At 38.1% G+C, this 17,372-nt stretch overlaps 1 protein-coding gene across 2 annotated transcripts in view; it reads right to left on the bottom strand.

Annotated features, from left to right (window-relative positions):
* Window positions 1-12,462: 12,462 nt before the first annotated feature.
* Window positions 12,463-17,372, bottom strand: part of LOC102688594 (BMP/retinoic acid-inducible neural-specific protein 3-like) — a 49,618-nt gene continuing 44,708 nt past the window's right edge. For both annotated transcript variants that reach the window (XM_015355113.2, XM_006634633.3), the window contains exons 6-8: window positions 16,419-16,655; window positions 15,044-15,266; window positions 12,463-13,883 (exon numbers count right to left, since the gene is read on the bottom strand). In XM_015355113.2, the coding sequence (XP_015210599.1) occupies window positions 12,767-13,883; window positions 15,044-15,266; window positions 16,419-16,655 (1,577 nt within the window). In that variant the 3' untranslated portion in view covers window positions 12,463-12,766. The remainder of the gene's footprint in view (window positions 13,884-15,043; window positions 15,267-16,418; window positions 16,656-17,372) is intronic.

Below are 17,372 nucleotides of genomic sequence, written 5' to 3'. Positions count from 1 at the left end.
TCTGGTGCTTGGGACATTCTTGAGCCTTCAAAGTCCATATTTGCTTATTAAATCAATTTATCATTTTACCGCATTTTCATTACACTACCCTGCCAGTGAACCAGCATGGAAACGTGGGTGTACAAGTTTTACCTGTTTACTGGAATAGTCTTTGTAAACAAGTCCTTATAAATTAAAATCACGTACCCGATCTGATGTGATCCAAGCATAGACAGCTTTTTTTTTTCTGAAACTGTTCCTGTTAATTTGGTTCAGGAATATGTTCTGAACAAGGAAACTACAATGTTGCGCATATATCCCCTATATAATATATAATATCACGTATGAATCAATCGCTTTTTTTGTAAATGAAAACTTTAGCATGGTTTTTACTATTATCTACCATCTTAAATTGGTCCTTTGGGATGAATAAAGTATTGCAATTGTTTGCTTACCTTTAAAATTATTTTTAAAAAACTTGAAAACTTTGGTAAAAAAAAATGAATAACGCCTTCCCTCAACTGCCCATGTTTTAAAGTAGATTGTGGTCTGGGGGACGGAGCCCCAGATTAAGGGAGACGCGTTGCCGTGCAAACCACACCTGGCCTGAATAAGTGGAATGAACGGCAGGTGTGGGAGTGGTTTAAAACGTCTTGAAAAGAGAAAAAGATGTAACAGGGGTTTGGTCTTGCTGTAGTTATGGTGGTGGTGGTGGTGGTGGTGGTGGTGGTGGGACGAGGACGAGGACGAGGACGAGGACGAGGACGAGGACGAGGACGAGGACGAGGACGAGGACGAGGACGAGGACGAGGACGAGGACGAGGACGAGGAAGAGGACGAGGAAGAGGAAGAGGGAGATTAGCTTTCCCCGAGTGTGGATGCTCTGCTGTAGACTGGGCGATGTCTGAAGAGTGCGCCGCTTTGAAGGAGTGAACTGAGGCTTTATTAGCCGCTGTAGTAAACCCCGTGATGGGCTGGAGAAGAACTCCATTTCCAGATGGAGTTGTGAGGGAAAAGAGTAAGACTGTCAGTCTGGGAGGAGACTGATTAGAAGAAACGGAGCTTTATGAGATCCCTGAAAGATTCAAAAGGACAGCATCTTTCTAGGGTGTGAGAGCAGGGCTGTTGTTGTCCGCTGGATGAGTGAGTTGTGATTTGATTAGCGTGTGTGTGCGTGCACCAGAGTGGCTTGTGTGGTAGAGGGACTCTCCCCCTGGTGATGCATTGGTGTTGGGGCAAACAAGTGGGGTCTATCTAGCTATACCCTCTAGGGAGATAGTGCAGTGGTGGCTGGGCACAGAGTGAGGTGTGCTGGCAGCTGTGAGTTCAGCATGAGGATGTCAAGGTGTATGGGTGTGGGTGTGGGGCGGTGAGTCCAACAGGATGAACTTGGTCACCTTGATATTCTGAAGCAAAGGGACTAGAAGTAACAGAAGGTGGAGTCTTGTATCCTGTTACTCTGATGAGGGAGGCCAGTGTGATCACCACTCTTGAAGGAGAGTGTGTGTAAAGAAGAAAAGGAACCCAAAAGAGCTTTTAAAAAGGGCTGGGTTTGGGAGCCTGCCCATGCCCAAGAGGGTGTCCACAACCCCTTTGACACCACAAGAGTGAGAGGGGGTCAATATGATTGTGGGAATATTTGGTACACTTCTCAAAATAGGGGGGGGATACCTTTCAAGAGGGCTAAAGTCCCCCCTCATATGTAGTAACTGTTCTTTGGAACTAAGCCTTGGTTGAAGATGCATGTTTCTGACAAAATCTAGCTATATGCCATTGTTATGCATTGTGTATCTCATATCTGTAAGCATTAAAAATGCTGCTGTGCTTATATTAACAAGGCATTCATCTTATCAGAGTTACGAACTATGAAAGGTAATGTCTCAGAGGTAGGCTCATTTTTTATTTTTTATTTTCCTTTAATGTGGGCTTAGTTATCTATCCCAAAAGCCAGATTTGGTTTCTGTCTTCTAGACATATTCATTTATCATCTTTGTTTAAGGCAGTTATGACATGATATGCCTACGAGATGGATTTTCCTCCTATACCCTTCGAAGAAATGATTAATTTATTCAATTTCAGCAAAACTGAGTTTTATCAATTCTTATTCCTCCCACAAACTTTAGTTATCAGGGTGCCATCTCAAAAAATAAATAAAAATAAAGATGAAAGGACAGTTAAAATGTAAATGCTAGGAAATGAAGACTGCAAGAAGTCTGTAAAAAAGAGCAATCCTTAATCCACTGCTGAGGGAAATGTGCTCTCCTTGATCACCATACCTATTGAGCACAGAAATGGACAGTTAAAACTGCTGATACTTGATGAATCCATTTTAAATGATTTTAGCTAAATACCTGATGTATACTATGGTTTAAGGAATTAGCTACTTACTACACAATAAGCTAAATGGGTTGAATGTCCTCTTATTATGTTCAAAAATGGCATTGTGTTTTGGAATAAATTATTCCATGGGCTACCTCATTACATACCAGTAGAATACAACTACACTGTATGTTTACCTTTATGAAATGAGTTAAACTTGTTTGTATTGCTTCTGGTTTATATAATACTAAAGATGTGTGACTTGAATGGTTTTCTGTGTTCTATGGAGGGTTGTAACCCATATTAAGGCATTTCATTTTCCTAATTTTGGACTTTTTATGCTGTTTCATCTGCATATAATGCTGAACAAAAAATTAGCTTAATTATTATCTCCCTTGCAGGAAGGTGAAATTATTAAGATGGAAGTATGTGGCAACTACATTTAGCAGGCTTCCTGCAGCATGGAGGGGTTTTTCGTAAAGCTAGTTTGCATGTCCACACACATTCCCCTGGAAAGATCAAGGCTCTCGCTGGAAGGATGCCCAATCATTAGTCTTTCTGCTAATGGCCAAGCAGATTTAAAACAAAAAATACAATTAATTCGTCGGTGCGCATATTATATTTAGTTCCAATTTTTTTTTTCCTGAAGTGTTACAAAAATGCAACTTCCCTGTACCCCTCAACAACAAAACAAATCTGACAAAAACAGCCAGTGGCTTGGGCACCTCCGAGCGGTTTGACCTTAGACCTGAAGTCTACTCCAAACAGGCGCTTTAAAATAATTGTTCGATGCGAATCTGAGAAAGGAAAATCTAACCCTGGATTCAGAATCGGGCATAAATGCAAACAATCCATTAACATTTTTCTCACAGGTTATAATGTTGTACTGCAGCACAGCACATTTCACAGTGTAAAGCCGATCATTCCAAAGACTGATTTTTTTTTCCCTATTTCTTAAATAGAATCCATTCATTTTACTTGCACTGATGTTAAATTAAGTTTTTAACCACAGAGTGTTCGTTATATGCAAGTAATCTTTGAGAAAAAGGTCTATGATTGAGAATCTTTTTTGGAATATAAGAGAAATGATCTAAACCACTTTCTGTAAGTATACAAGGGCACTGATAAAAAAGATGTCACTAGTATACTGACCCCTGAATATATTATACTCCCCTAATTATCAGCAGTTCTCACAGGGCATTTTAATTTAATCTGAATATTCAGAGCTGCACATGCATACATATAGTATGCTAATCTCTTTCAAAGCAAACACAAATAATGTTGGGTTTTGGAAACACTTCTCAATTTTTAATACTATGCTAATATCTAAAAATGTTTCTGTGGGCAACTAGTAATATGCTGTTTTTCTGTCGTCTTAAAAAAAAAGTCTATAAAATACATTCTGGAGGTTACTACTTTAACACCTGCAGTTAGTCTCACTGTAAGCCACCTGTGTATCATTCTGATATCCACAGGAAATTGAAGGGGTGAACTGAGATTTCTTCCAAGTCTCACCAAGTGGCAAATGGAACTGTGACACAAGTACATTCACTTGGATGAAAACCCAGTTTTGACTAATACACAGAAGTGACCACAGAAATTGGCCTGCTTTCCTTTCATGTCATAATGTCCATATTTGGTCTACGTTGAGTATTGTTTCATCACCTGAATTCCATAATGATCAAGAGGAGAACACACTTCATCCAGTACACTGCTAATAATTCAGGCTTAAACAGGAATTCCTGAATTAATTTTAAAAGAAAAGTGAAATCTATTTTTTTAATGCTACTCAAAGCTGTAACTGAATTTGCTTTCCACCCAAAACTTGTTGCTGTCACGTAGGGGACTTGATAGGATTAACAGAAGAATAATTCCACTCAGAAAAATTAACCTACGTTTGTTCTCTCTCTTGTTGGCTGACACAGCTCCCCTTTCTAACCTATTTAAATGACTTAATAGCCCCCGTTCATTGATGAGAGGTATGCTAAATAAAAAAAAAAACACATAGGTCACATTAAGAACTCCAAATATGTTTGGGTTTTGTGTCTAATTTCTTATAATGAGCTGTTTTGTACAAAATTGAACCTGGTCCGTGGCAATCACATTTTGAAATGTGACATTCTATAATTATCTGCTCCAGGAAACCGTGACAAAAAAACAGGATGACATCAAAAATATGTATGAAAGAGGACTCAGGAGTACATTGCTACAGTATAGTGGATATGATGTGCATATGAGCGGATGTGATTCTTCTGTGTTTGTTTTATGCCAAAAGAACAAAAAAACAACGTTTAACAATGCAAAATGTAATTTCTCACAGATTTTTTTAACAAGAGAATTTGGTAATTCTTGGAGAGGCTGGTCAGATTATTAATCCTGCCATTAAATTCTTAATCTTTTTTCCTTATTTCAGATAAAACCAAAAAGATTATCATGGCTCGTTAGATTTAAGTGAAAAGGCAGAATGGGTGAAACAGCCTGAAATAAATAAATGTGGAAATGAATAATAATAAAATAACTTCAGTTAATTCATTACATTCCTTGCAGGCAAAACTCATTCATTATCACAGTTGAAGGCAAGCTTAGTAACAATTTGCCTTAGAGGAAAAGGTTCTTGCAAAACATATTTAGTTACTGACCTAAACCATGAAGTGATCATTTATTATTGTACAGAAAGTGATTCATTCTCATCCAGCTGAACAAGAGGAATGAATTTGTGCTTAATATACCCCCAATTTATTTTGGCTGCATTGAATACCACACTGGCAAATACAAGATAAGTATCAGTAAATTGATTTTTCTATTGTTTAAAGTGTGTGTTGGTGGTGTGTGTGTGGGGGGTTGTTTTTAATTTCCAAGTAAAATGGTTGACTGTTATGTATTTCTATTCCTAATTACTCCATGCAATATCAGAAAACTGCTTGCACTGGTGATATTCACAGAACCTGGAGCTATTTCAATACTATGTACAGTAGTGCAAGACGTGTGTATAGTTAGGAGATGGAGAAAGGGACTATTTAGACTCTGCACAGAAGGTACTCCAAACTGGAACCAAACCCAAGAGTTGCGAGGCAGCAGCACTGAAAACCTTGTATTACTATCCATAATACGGTTACAATTCATTTTGTACCCCTTTCAAATAGAATTACTTACACTAATACTTTTGACCTGAATTTCTGTGATTTTATGCAGTACAGTGACTGACTTGTATTATACAGCAAGTGGGTGGTGCTTTATTTGTTAAGCATAGTAATTATTTTTTTAATTATTCTTTGTCAGGGTTTATGATATAAGCACACCAATGTGTGCCAAAAGAATATTTTTTTCTTTAAAGTGGATCATTCCTGTATGTGGCGGAATCAGACCTACGTTTAATTTAATTATAAGCATAATTACTCTACGCATGGTTTTAAAAGTATCACTAACTGTATATCCAGTGCTTTGTAAAAGCATATCAAGCTGCCTGTAACCACAGTTTTATTAAGAATCCAATTAAGCCAAGGGACATAGCATATTAGCCATTTATCCTATTACACAATTTAACTTAATCCCCTTAAACTAATATCAATTCATTTATCAGAAGAGCCCAGAATTAATTAATTTGTTCTGAACTAACACACAGTTTAACCTAGAAGAACTTATCATAATTATTTCCCCTTGTCTTCTACTGTATATAGCTTTTATTTAGACAGTAGACAACTTCCTTTGTAACACAAATTCTAATGATTCAAATTAAAGTCATAAGTTTATTTTCAGGCATAATTAAGTCTAAGTGACATCATTCCAGTTTGTAATCCCCATTAGAGCTTAACGAAGGCTCTGCAGACATGACTACTGGAAGTTGTGTTCCTCTAAAGACCTGATACAGCAATGCAGGGACTGTTACACATGACTTAACCTTAATCACATCCACCAAAAAAGTAACAAAATTGTTTTATACAAGGTGAATGAGTATCAGCCAAGGTGAGGTATGTTGTATTGAAAAAAGATGCAATTATCACCTTTTACTTTTGCAATGATTGGGCAATTAAGGTTCAATGAGCTATTTTTCAAGAGCTTACAGGGAGTATGCAAACTGAAATGGAATATCAGAAAGGAAAACAGAAGTGGTATACAATGAACATCCTTCGTACCTTCTTTTGCAGACTTTCAAGGATGTAGTCCAAATACAAATATGTTAGAACAACACCAGCACAGATTTTAAATACAGCCTTCCCGATTACTTTGCTCCCAGTAACTGAATATTGACTTTAAATTTAACCTTGCGCTATTATGGAAGGACTAATTTATTTCATTATTGTTTGCAATGCCTCATTAGAGGACTCAATACAAACTAGGGCCAGGACTCACTAGATGTACTATCTAGCTGAGTAATAAAATATTAACAAAAAACCTCTAATTGGAATCTTGTCATTAATGGTAATGGCTATCACTCTATCAGTGGTCCTTCTGAAGAGGTAATGATAAGCTTGAGATTGCAGTGCCTAATTGAGACGTTCAGTTGTTAACTTCCTTCCAGCTGTTGCTCCACCATCATTAGGGGGAATAAAATGAGCTATGTTTTTAACCATCTCAGTGCCAAGATATTTTCTAGACAGGAGTAAAATATGAGAATATATACCACCCAAAGCAACAGCTGCAGAACAAGTACAATTGTCAGTGTGGTCAAGGAATGCTGTCATGGAAGCACATGCTCTCTGTGAGCACAGAGAAAGGCATTCTTAATTGAAGTATAATATCAGGATAAAACAGTAATATAGGAACTACAGTATGCCTGGGACTTAATACAAAGAGGACATTAGAGGGAAGGTTACAAACTCTGACCTACTCAAATAATAATTTAACTTTAAAAACACAATTTCAAAAACATTTTTGGTGAAGGAATGAAATGGTACCTTTCTTCTCCTGGAATTCTCTACCAGTGCAAAGCCCATTTCCCTTATTAAAAACCGACTCCAGCCACAGCTCACCAGGCATGGATACACTGTCCATTCACATTACGGAGGCAATCATAAAAACAGAGCTTTCATTAATCTCGATGACTTGAACGAAACCCTAGCTGAATGAGGTTTGCAGGGGCAGCCCATGCTGCATTTCAGATAAAAAATGGGATCCCCAGATATTTTTATTTTCAGGTTCCCCTTCTCCCTCACTCCCCTGTTTTAATAATCACCTATTCTACGGTTAACTATCCTCATGGCTACCATCCATGTGCTATGCCAACACAAGCAAAGAGGAGGTCATTTTCTTCCAAAGTGCAGATGCTCAAGCCACCTTCAATTTTTTCACGCTGAAAGTCCTGCGGAAGAAGTAGCATCATTGTAACAAAATTACTTTGCCCTTGATGACTGAGGCTCCAACGGCTGATGTCTGCATTATAGGCCTCAATCTAAGGTCCATACAAGTGACCTTACTAGTTGCACTACACTACAGGGTTCCTCAAAGAGCACATTCTAAATGAAGCACAACTTGAAGTTAATTTAATATATACAGTATATAGATTCAAAGCCCCCATCCATACTTATCAAATGCAAACAGCAATAATCAAAAACACAAATCTGTTGCATTGGTTTAATTGAAAAAATATTGGGGGTATTTCATTGTCAAATCAAATTGTCAAATATTAGTGTTAGCATACTTATATTACTTATTCACTAGAATACCCCCAAGTACAATATACAGTATATGAACAGTTTACAGTAAAACATCCTGAGATCTACTGGTCTTGCTTAAGCCAACGTTTTAAAAATTATGGATTATGAAGACTGCTGACTTTTCTTTTAAAAATTAGGAACATAAGATGCACTTTGGACCAGCTATTTCTGACTGTGTGGTAGTTTAGAATTCACTACCCCACATTCTTCCAAATTATCCGTGTATGTACTAAACAGAAACACTGATATAATCCAGCAGGATGAATACTGAGTAAAGACCCCCAAGTTATATTTTATTATTAATCATGCTTAACAGTTAATCATTATTTATTTGAGCATACTTTAACATGGAACAAGGAACAACATACATTTGCATTGCATTGAAGGCACCAAAAAACAACTCATTTTGAAAACACTGAGAACTATGCCCAACAACCAACACCCAACATCGGGCAGTGCTACTCATTTATACTCTACAGTCTCTAACCTACATCGCCGTTTATACTAGTTTATACTATATATATCAATAGACAGTATTGTACAGTAGATATCCCCCTCACCTTCACCCAATGGGCTGAGAAACTTTCTTGCTGGGTTGTATAAGGTTCCCTCCATTTTATATCATGTAATGGAAAGTTGTAAACTCATGAACTGACTTAAATGAAAGAAGAACTTGTATTGAAGTACTAAATAAAACAATATTTGTCCTAACACATATGTGTGTATCAATTTGGCAGCCCAGTGGTCTATTAGAAGTGAACTGGTCAGAATGTCTTATGTTTGTACAACATTCCAGAGGTTCTAATTTATTTCTGTCCTCTCTTTTCCGTGAGCTGTGCAATTTGGCAAATAAAATACTGCTTCTGAAAAGTGAATAATCCTGTTACTATTGATTCTGGTGTGGTAGAACTGCTGAACATCACACTTCAGCATCTTGCCAAGCAGATTTGGATTTGTAAGTATAGTGTAACTCAGAAAAACAATAAGTCATTGTTGAAAACTGTTTACCTGGTATATTTGTACTTTCCTCCAAATGTGTCACATCCATCACGATTAAGGCCTTGTGAACTTCATAGCTAAAACTGAAAGGCTAACTGTATGAGGTCAATAAAAACAAAAATACACATAGTACTGTATATACAGTATACAGTATATCCCAAAATGTTATTCATTCTGTAGTTAATGTAATATTAAATGGGGGGTAACATAGGGAGGAAAATGTATGGAAAAAATACCAGGATATGTTTAAACAATTAAGAAAATGTGCATTCAAAACCACCAAGAGGAGTCACTTTTTTATTCAAAGGGTTATAGATGTTTGAAACAGGGTACCTAGCCATGTTGTTGAAGTTGATATACTGTCAATGGCTTCTTCCAAGAAGCAGCTGGTTGAATTCCTTGAATCAATTAGCTTCTAAATCCAAATGGATCAGATTGACTGATAAGCCTCCTCTCATTTCATGTTCATATGTAGTTTATGTACCATATATGCATAAGGCTTACAACAATAGTCTTCAGTGTTTACTGTATGTTTTAACCTTATTTAATAAAACTTACATCTGTCCATTCATAAGGCATCAGCCTGCAAGAGATGCATGGATCTGAAACTGCTGCAATTTTACAGTTCCCTAAATGTCTTATGATTATTATATAACAAATCTTGATTTTAACAAAACTGTGATTTTTACAAAGCTTAATCTACAATATATTGCATTTGAGAACAATTAATGTAGCCTTGGGTTCATCTGTTGTCAAATTAAAACGGTTTTGCAGCTCCAAGTGTCAAGTATTCAAGTATCTTCTCCAACCTTCATAAATTAACTTACATTTGTATCAATGTATGGCATTTGATGTATAGATTGAACCACCAATTGCTAGTGTTATTGAATTTGAGTTCAAATACATTCACTGTAGAATGTCCTTCAGGAGGAGATAGTGGAAGCGTTGATTACTTACTCTTCAGATCAATTTTTCAGGAGCAGGCTGTTTGACATCTTGTGGTGCAAGCAGAAAATAGTTCCATTCTTACTGAAAAAAATACAATTGATCATAAAAGGTGGGTAGACTATCAGTTCTCTAAACTTCAAAGACAAGCATCCAATATTTTTTAAAGACTGAGCCAGTGTACCCATAGAGCAGTTAGTTCCAAGTTCAGCTCAAGCTCAAATAGGAGTTTATTGAACTATTTAAGAAGTGTTGTGGTCCCTGTACTCCCTTGTTCACACTACCAAAGGATATAAAATCAATACCCCTTCACTTTCTAAACATAAGTCCTCCCTTTCATGCTCCTTTGCATCCCTTAGGTCACCTTTGCTTACATTGCTTTTGAAATACAAAGTTGTGGCACCTGTTAGTACCCCTTTCCTCCACAGGTACACACAAGAAGACCACCAGCATAGTGCATCAGTCTGCTTAGGGATGTTGTTTTCACAGCTCTACAATGCAAAGCAAAGAATACTTAAAAGAAACAAGTATATTTCATACTGTTTTCAAGTATTACCAGTTGATTTATTATCCCACACACCCTCCCAGCTGCACGGTTTTCCATGTAATTGGAATGCTATTACATTCAGACAACTACCTTATCAATGTCTAAAATATGTATTAAAGAGTAAAACATTATCCGTCTGGGATAAAAAATGTAAGAGAATAATTAACAATACTGTCTGTTCTATTCCCTCTGCATAGAGTTTCCAAGCTTTTATAATGAATTTTGTAATTTTGCCATTTGTTCTGTCACAGAAAATAACTACTCTACGCAAAAGGCCTTTAAGATTTTTAGTGAAAATACAGCCATGCTATGAATAGGAGGTCCATTCATTTAAACTCATTTGTGACATATCTTTGGCGCATGCTCTCAACAGTCAACGCTTTAGCCTAAAACTTTTTTCACTCACCCAGCAGAGCCTTGCTCAGTACCTTTTTCAGATGGATTGGATCTCTCAATTAGCTTTTCTTCCAACATGGGGCTAGGCAGAAATTCTAGGGTTTTCAGTCTAAACATGCACTAAAATAAGAAAGAAATGGTCATGAAACTAGCTGCTTGTGGCTTTATATGGCCTCTTATTGGCTGCAGAATAGCTGGTGCATTTAACTACAGTTCATGCACTTTGACCGTTTGTTCACTTTTCAAAGCATGAAAGGCTTCTGTTATCTTCAAAGCTCCAAAGAGCATAACTGCAAAAACATAACCGAGTAAAGGGGACGCCAGAAAGCTGTGAACCTTGACTGACTGCACATTCAATCTTGGGAAATGTGACTTTTTTTTCCCCAAGATATGCAGTCTAATAAAACAGTTCATGCAGAAATATAAAACATGACTGGAACTGAATGATGATATCTCTAGTGGGGGAAAAAAGGAAGCACAGAGTTGTTTGGACAGATTTTTTTTATTATTATTGATTTAGTCCTTGTGTCTCATGTTTGTCAATAACCATATAAATCAACATAGAAAATAAGCTCAACACTGCCAACAAAAAAAGTTTTGAAGGTAGTGGGATGGGTGCCTGGTTAAAGGCAAGAACTTACTGGCAATATAGAAAGAGTATGCTAACCGGATACTCACAGCATCTCTAGGCACACATCACAGAGCATCGAGCACGAAAATTACATTTTGATTACTTTCAACAATATCCTGTTTGCACTGCTTGAAACTGGATTTTGTACAACTATACTGATCCTCGTAATGAAATGCTGGTGTGTAGGAAATAACTTTTGTTCCTATTAGACTTAAATATCCATATTGAACACTCAAATCCCCCGTTTTGCACCAACTGAGGTGGTTTTAGGAATCCTCCTTGGGTTTTAAAGAGTTTGCATTACAGAAAAATAAATCTGTCCAATACAGCATGGGGGTCTGGAAGGCCACACTTCTTTACCACTGAATTGCTTCATCGGACTTTCTGCTAATATAATTTTACTTTTTGAATATAAGGTGAATATACAGGACATAACCATTAATATACAGTATGGTTTTATCTTGTGAATTTAGGAGGTCCACGTATTAAACAATATAGTCTATTGGAATTGTAGAAATACAGGATAAAATGGATGTCAGTAAAAGAAAACGTTTAAAAAATCCAGAAATAAACATTAGAAGAATATTACTCAGAAAGCTAGCATAAAGAACATTGTCGTTAGAAGTACAGGAAACCACTTGGTCCATCTTGCTGCCTGGGTGCTATTAAAACAATCAAAATATACTACCTGTACAGTTGCTAAAAAAGTAAGCTATGTTAAAATTCACTAATAACAATTACTATTAAACAAAATTCAAGGTTGAATCAGGAGGATACAACACTAAACTACTACAGATGGTCGTGAAGTTGAATGTTCACAATGCCATAAGCATTATGATCCCGTAGGTTTCTCATGTAAATGTCATCTTACAATTGGTTGCCTGGCAGTGCAGTCTGAAGATCTTTCTTAAGACTGCTTGCAAAAATGTTCTACTCTTCCAGACGCTGCTATGTGTAGCCAGTCACTGCGGAATCACCCTGCAAAAGCTGTATACAATCATATTGGTTTTATTAATTTACACCATGTTTACAAACAGCTTTAAAATGAACAGAAAAAAACATCATTTACTGTAGTACCTTTTCACTACAAATGCACTGACAATGGCCACACCACCTTTGTTCAAAATGTAAACCAGAGGTCCATTTTGTAAAGATCACAATATTTAAAACCTATTCACATTCGGCAAGTACTTTAAGATGTGTTTTAAGTTTACCCTGCTAAGAACCCCCCCCCCCCAAGCCCTTAAGCCTAAAGCTGACAGCACAAAACGAAATGCTCTATTTTCGTTGTGGCAGCTAACTGCATAGTTTGGCCAACTCGTAATCCACGGCATGGGGGAGTTTTGCTGCAAAAGACTGCAGGGAATCGCGGATTCTCACCACCTCGCTGGCCGACAGCTTCAGTCGATGGCGCAACAGGCAGGAGAAGAGGTCCAGTCTTTGCTTGCCTTGGCGGGACAGCATGTTCACGCGGTCCCGAATCTCAAGCAGCTGCAGCAGAGCAGAGTGCTGGGAGCCCTGTGTGTAGGGATAGTCCAGCTGCAAGATGAGGTCTCGGATGGCCTCGGGGTCAAAGGGCATGCTGAACCCGTAGGAACGGACACTGTTGACCTTCAGGTATCCCAGGTTCCGAGAGGGATCAGTTAATTCCAAGGGTTCGTAGTACGTAGTTTCGTTGCCATTGGAGTTGGTAGTCTTGATCCGGCTCCTCAGATAGATATGGACAGTTTCGAAGAAGGTCTTCCACTTGTTGCCGAGCGTCAAGGTCCAGTTGGTGCATTGTGGGAAGCCGTCCAGTGTAGTCCTTTCCCAGTCTGGGAAATGGTTCTCACTAATGGGCAAGAACCAGCTCTCAGAATGGCTGCCTCCGAAAGGGTTGATATAGACAGAGAGAACGGGCTCTAGTGTGCTGTTCCGGGTCAGGCAGATCTGGACGGTCAGTCCCAAGAGCATGTGGACCAGATTGGACCTGTACTTGTTGCTCTTCAAAGTGAGCAGCATGCGCTTCCTCCAGGAGGGGTCAAACCAGCTGTTGAGCTTCATGTCGTTGCTGATGAATATAGCGTGCACCTCAATGCGGCTGTCGTGCTTCTGCAGGAGATACTTCATCTCCAGGTCCTGGAAGTCTGTCTCCAGGCCAAGGTAGTGTTCTGGGGAATCTGACACTTCAGGCCGGCAGGAACCCAGAATCAGCACGTAGCCAGGATTGCAACTGCCACAGAGCGCTGGGTTCTCTTGGGCACAGGACGAGCAGCTAGCGCCGTCCCCCACTACACAAGGGAGTATCCCCTGACAGGAGTCCTGCTCCATGGGACAGGCACAGCTCTGCAGCTCCTCGTTGAAGGTGCCTGAAAGGTTGTTCTCACTGCAGTACAGAAGGGACTGCACCTTCTTCAGCCAGTAGGTTAACGGTCTGCATGAGAAACAGAACAGGGAAAATAATACGCATACTATGAATACACTCCAGTTATTTTTATAATACATTGCTTTCTGAATCCTGCAGCTGTCATCTCTTAATCAAGTCTCACGGTGCTTCTGTTAGGAAAAACAGGTTGACCCTACATACTGTAGATACATACACATGACACCCAGATGCAACTGGGACTGCCTGAATTAAACATGGTTTCTGAGCCTACACTGCATATATTACACCACTACTGGATAACATGAATTCCTTGAAAAAACAGTTCCATTTACTCAATGTATGCACATTGAGGTGTTAATCTGAGTGGCTCATTCTCATTTTCATCTGAGCACAAATATTATTGTCTAGTCACAGACCACAGACGCAACACAGTTAAGAGGTGCCCGAAGGCCTTCCAGTGGGGAGGCATTAGACAAGTATGAGCTGGCAAACTTGAAATCAAAACTCCCCTTGAGCTGGAAAGCATCCATTTAGCTTTGCGAGTGTAAACAGGGGAGAAGTACAATTCTTGTTTTATAGTTTTGCTTTCTGCAAGTGTAACCTAAAGAGGGAAAAAATGAAAGCCCTCATAAGGTACTGACACATTTATTCATTTAATTTCCTTAACTGCAGCACCATGCAAGTGGTGACTCAGAATGATGACTAATCTTGCTATACAAGTCAGTCTCTTCCCCCACCCCCAATCTCAGCATCTCAGGATGCCACAGGGTGTCTGGAAAATCTGTTTCTAAACCACTGGGGCCTTTATTTTCCTATTCACAGTGTAATTCACAGTTCTCACATGCTCTGAAATGCGTACATCCAAAATTAAACTTTGAATAGCGAGAAGTTCTTGAAGTCTTCTCAGATACTTTTGAAAAAAAATGTATTTGTAAAAACGTAACAAATGTCACTGGTTTCAATACTGATTTTATTAGTTTTAGTGCCTATGAGTAACTACAGTATATTTACATTCACGTTCAATTAAATGAAATAAAATGGGTATATACTGTAACTGAAAACTGTCCAGAATAGAGACTGTTGTTCAAATGCATTTCATGTTCCTTCACATCTGGGTTTTGGCTGGTTCATTGGGTTCTTCTAATTTTTTTCTCCAAAGTCATCACTATTGAGAATCACCTGGAACGAAAGTCAGGGGCACAACTCACCTCTCTCTGGGCAGCCTATACTGAGGCTGTTTATCACATCGTTTACTGAGGTTGAAGAGTTTCTGAATCATCTTCTGGGCTTTGCTGTAGATGTGTTTCATGCTGCCCTCTAGCTTCTCATAGAGGCGCTGCAGGCTCATGTCTTTGCTCCACAGCTGAAAGATTGTGGACATATTCAGCAGATGATCTAGTGGAAGCCTCTTGACGAAGGACTTAAACTCATCTGAAAGAACAAAATGTCACATAGCGATAAAGAAAATATGTATGCATAACTATATGAGTTATATGCAGAACACACCAGGGTGATATCCACTATGCCAGTTTGAACACTATCTTTTGTTATCTTTGACATTGAGATGAAAACAGGGCTAGCGATGGGCTGTGACACAAGACAAACACTGCTCCAACTTCAGTTTTACACGATGGAAAAAGGATAAAAATGTAAAAATGGGAACACAACCCTTGTCATAACTGTTAGTGTAGTAGGAGCAGTGTGTGACCATTTTAACTTTTTTAAGCATTTGCAATTATTACAGGACATTACAGTGTTAAAGCAACTGAGTAAAGTAGGGGTTGTTGTTTCACATGATATTCAGGGCAATAACACTGGCTACCCTGTAGGGTCTGAGCAACCCTACAGCTGGAATCAACAATTAGCAATCGACTATTAGTATACACCACACTTCACACAACAAAAGCAACTGTAAAAAGAATCCAGTATAAATAAATAAGTAAATATTAGTAATAAAGTAAAACATAAGGGAAGTAAATAAATATAGGGTAGGAATTACAAAATCTTGTGTAAATGAAGTAAATGCTTCATGATTAGAATGTAATCTGTAATTTTCTGTGGGTTTGTGTTCAGCTCAGTCCAATAGAGAGAAGCTTCAGAAGAGGACCCAAAGGGACCGAAAAAAAGTTTTTCTAGTGGTTTTCTAGTGATGAAGCACCTAGTTAAAAGCAGGTTGCATTTTTAAGGATACCTTTTATTAAAAACTTCAGTGAAGAACCATAAGAGACCAGAGCATCCTGAAGACTTATATTTAAAGAAGAAAAATCTTAAAGGTCAGATTTCATTAAGACAAGCTATTTTAAGTTTCCAAACTGAAAGAGTCTGCACACGTTTCACAAGGTGACCTACTTGTTAATTTGCACATTTTGTTAAGTAGACACTGTCATTTCAAGTCTACTTACTCATTATATCCATGGAATGACAACACAGAGGTGAAATGAGGAGGCCAGAAGCCTTTTACTCATTAATATCTTCGATGTGTTTTTAAAACATTTGTTAAAATAGAGGAAATGAATGACTATCAATATCCGCTGAGTACAATACAAAAGCGTTCAGTTGCTCTAAATGTAGGCAGGACCTAACCTGAGTTCTCAAACTCTTTGTTGTAATTTGTCAACACTTCCTTCAGTTGAACCAACTTCTCTTCCATAGCCTGGATATCAGCAGTGGGGCAGTTGCACTCTGGGAAGTCAGAAGAACAGTGGCACCAGCAGTCATTGTCCTTGCAGACAAAGTCCCCTTCAGAATTGCAGGTAATGTAGCCAAGAGCTGCTCTGATGAAGCTCTCACGCAGGTAATGAGGAAGTATGACCTGAAGACCTGGAAAAAAAGATTTGAAGCTTGAATTGTTCTTCAGATACAGCATCTCTCTTTTACTTCATGAGTAATTCATTGTCTTTACCAAGGAGCATAAGCATGAAGTGTAAGCATAATAATTACATGCACTGTACAAGCGCATTAAGAATGTTTTATACCACTAAGTTTCTCTCAGCACTGAACAGTAAAAACTTTCAAAAGTGTAGAGTCAGACAGCCTGCGTGGCACTAGATTACAGCTGAAGTATGGAAACATCAATATATTGAACAGGGCATTAATATACACCAGAGATCCAACTTACAAGTCACATTTAAGATCCATCAATAGGAAAATGTAATGTAATCAATCATCTGTAGAAGAGCAGGCTAATTTAAATGAGCAAATCTCCATAACAGGCTTAAACTTAAAGTTAAATATTTATAGGGAGAGAATTTGGTCTTAAATCTACAAAATCTATTAAAACCATGAGTAACAGTAAAGCACAAATGTTCTTGTAGACAGTGGTTTATTCTTCAGTATAGGTTTTTTCTTAGTTTTAACTTACCCAAATTGAATGTGCCTTTTCAAAATGTTTATTTAGATTCCACTTTGCATTGTTTTAAAGTTAACCTATCCATGCCTTCTTAAAAATTGCAGATTAATACTGTCAATTAAGACTTTATTGAACCTTTTGGCACCTTTACAACATTATACACAAAGCGGCTTCTACACAGAGCTTTC

This window comes from Lepisosteus oculatus, chromosome 9, assembly GCF_040954835.1.
Source record: "Lepisosteus oculatus isolate fLepOcu1 chromosome 9, fLepOcu1.hap2, whole genome shotgun sequence".
Classification (NCBI taxonomy): domain Eukaryota; kingdom Metazoa; phylum Chordata; class Actinopteri; order Semionotiformes; family Lepisosteidae; genus Lepisosteus; species Lepisosteus oculatus.
The sequence above is the reverse complement of the archived record's forward strand: the minus strand, read 5'-3'. Positions and strand labels throughout refer to the sequence as shown.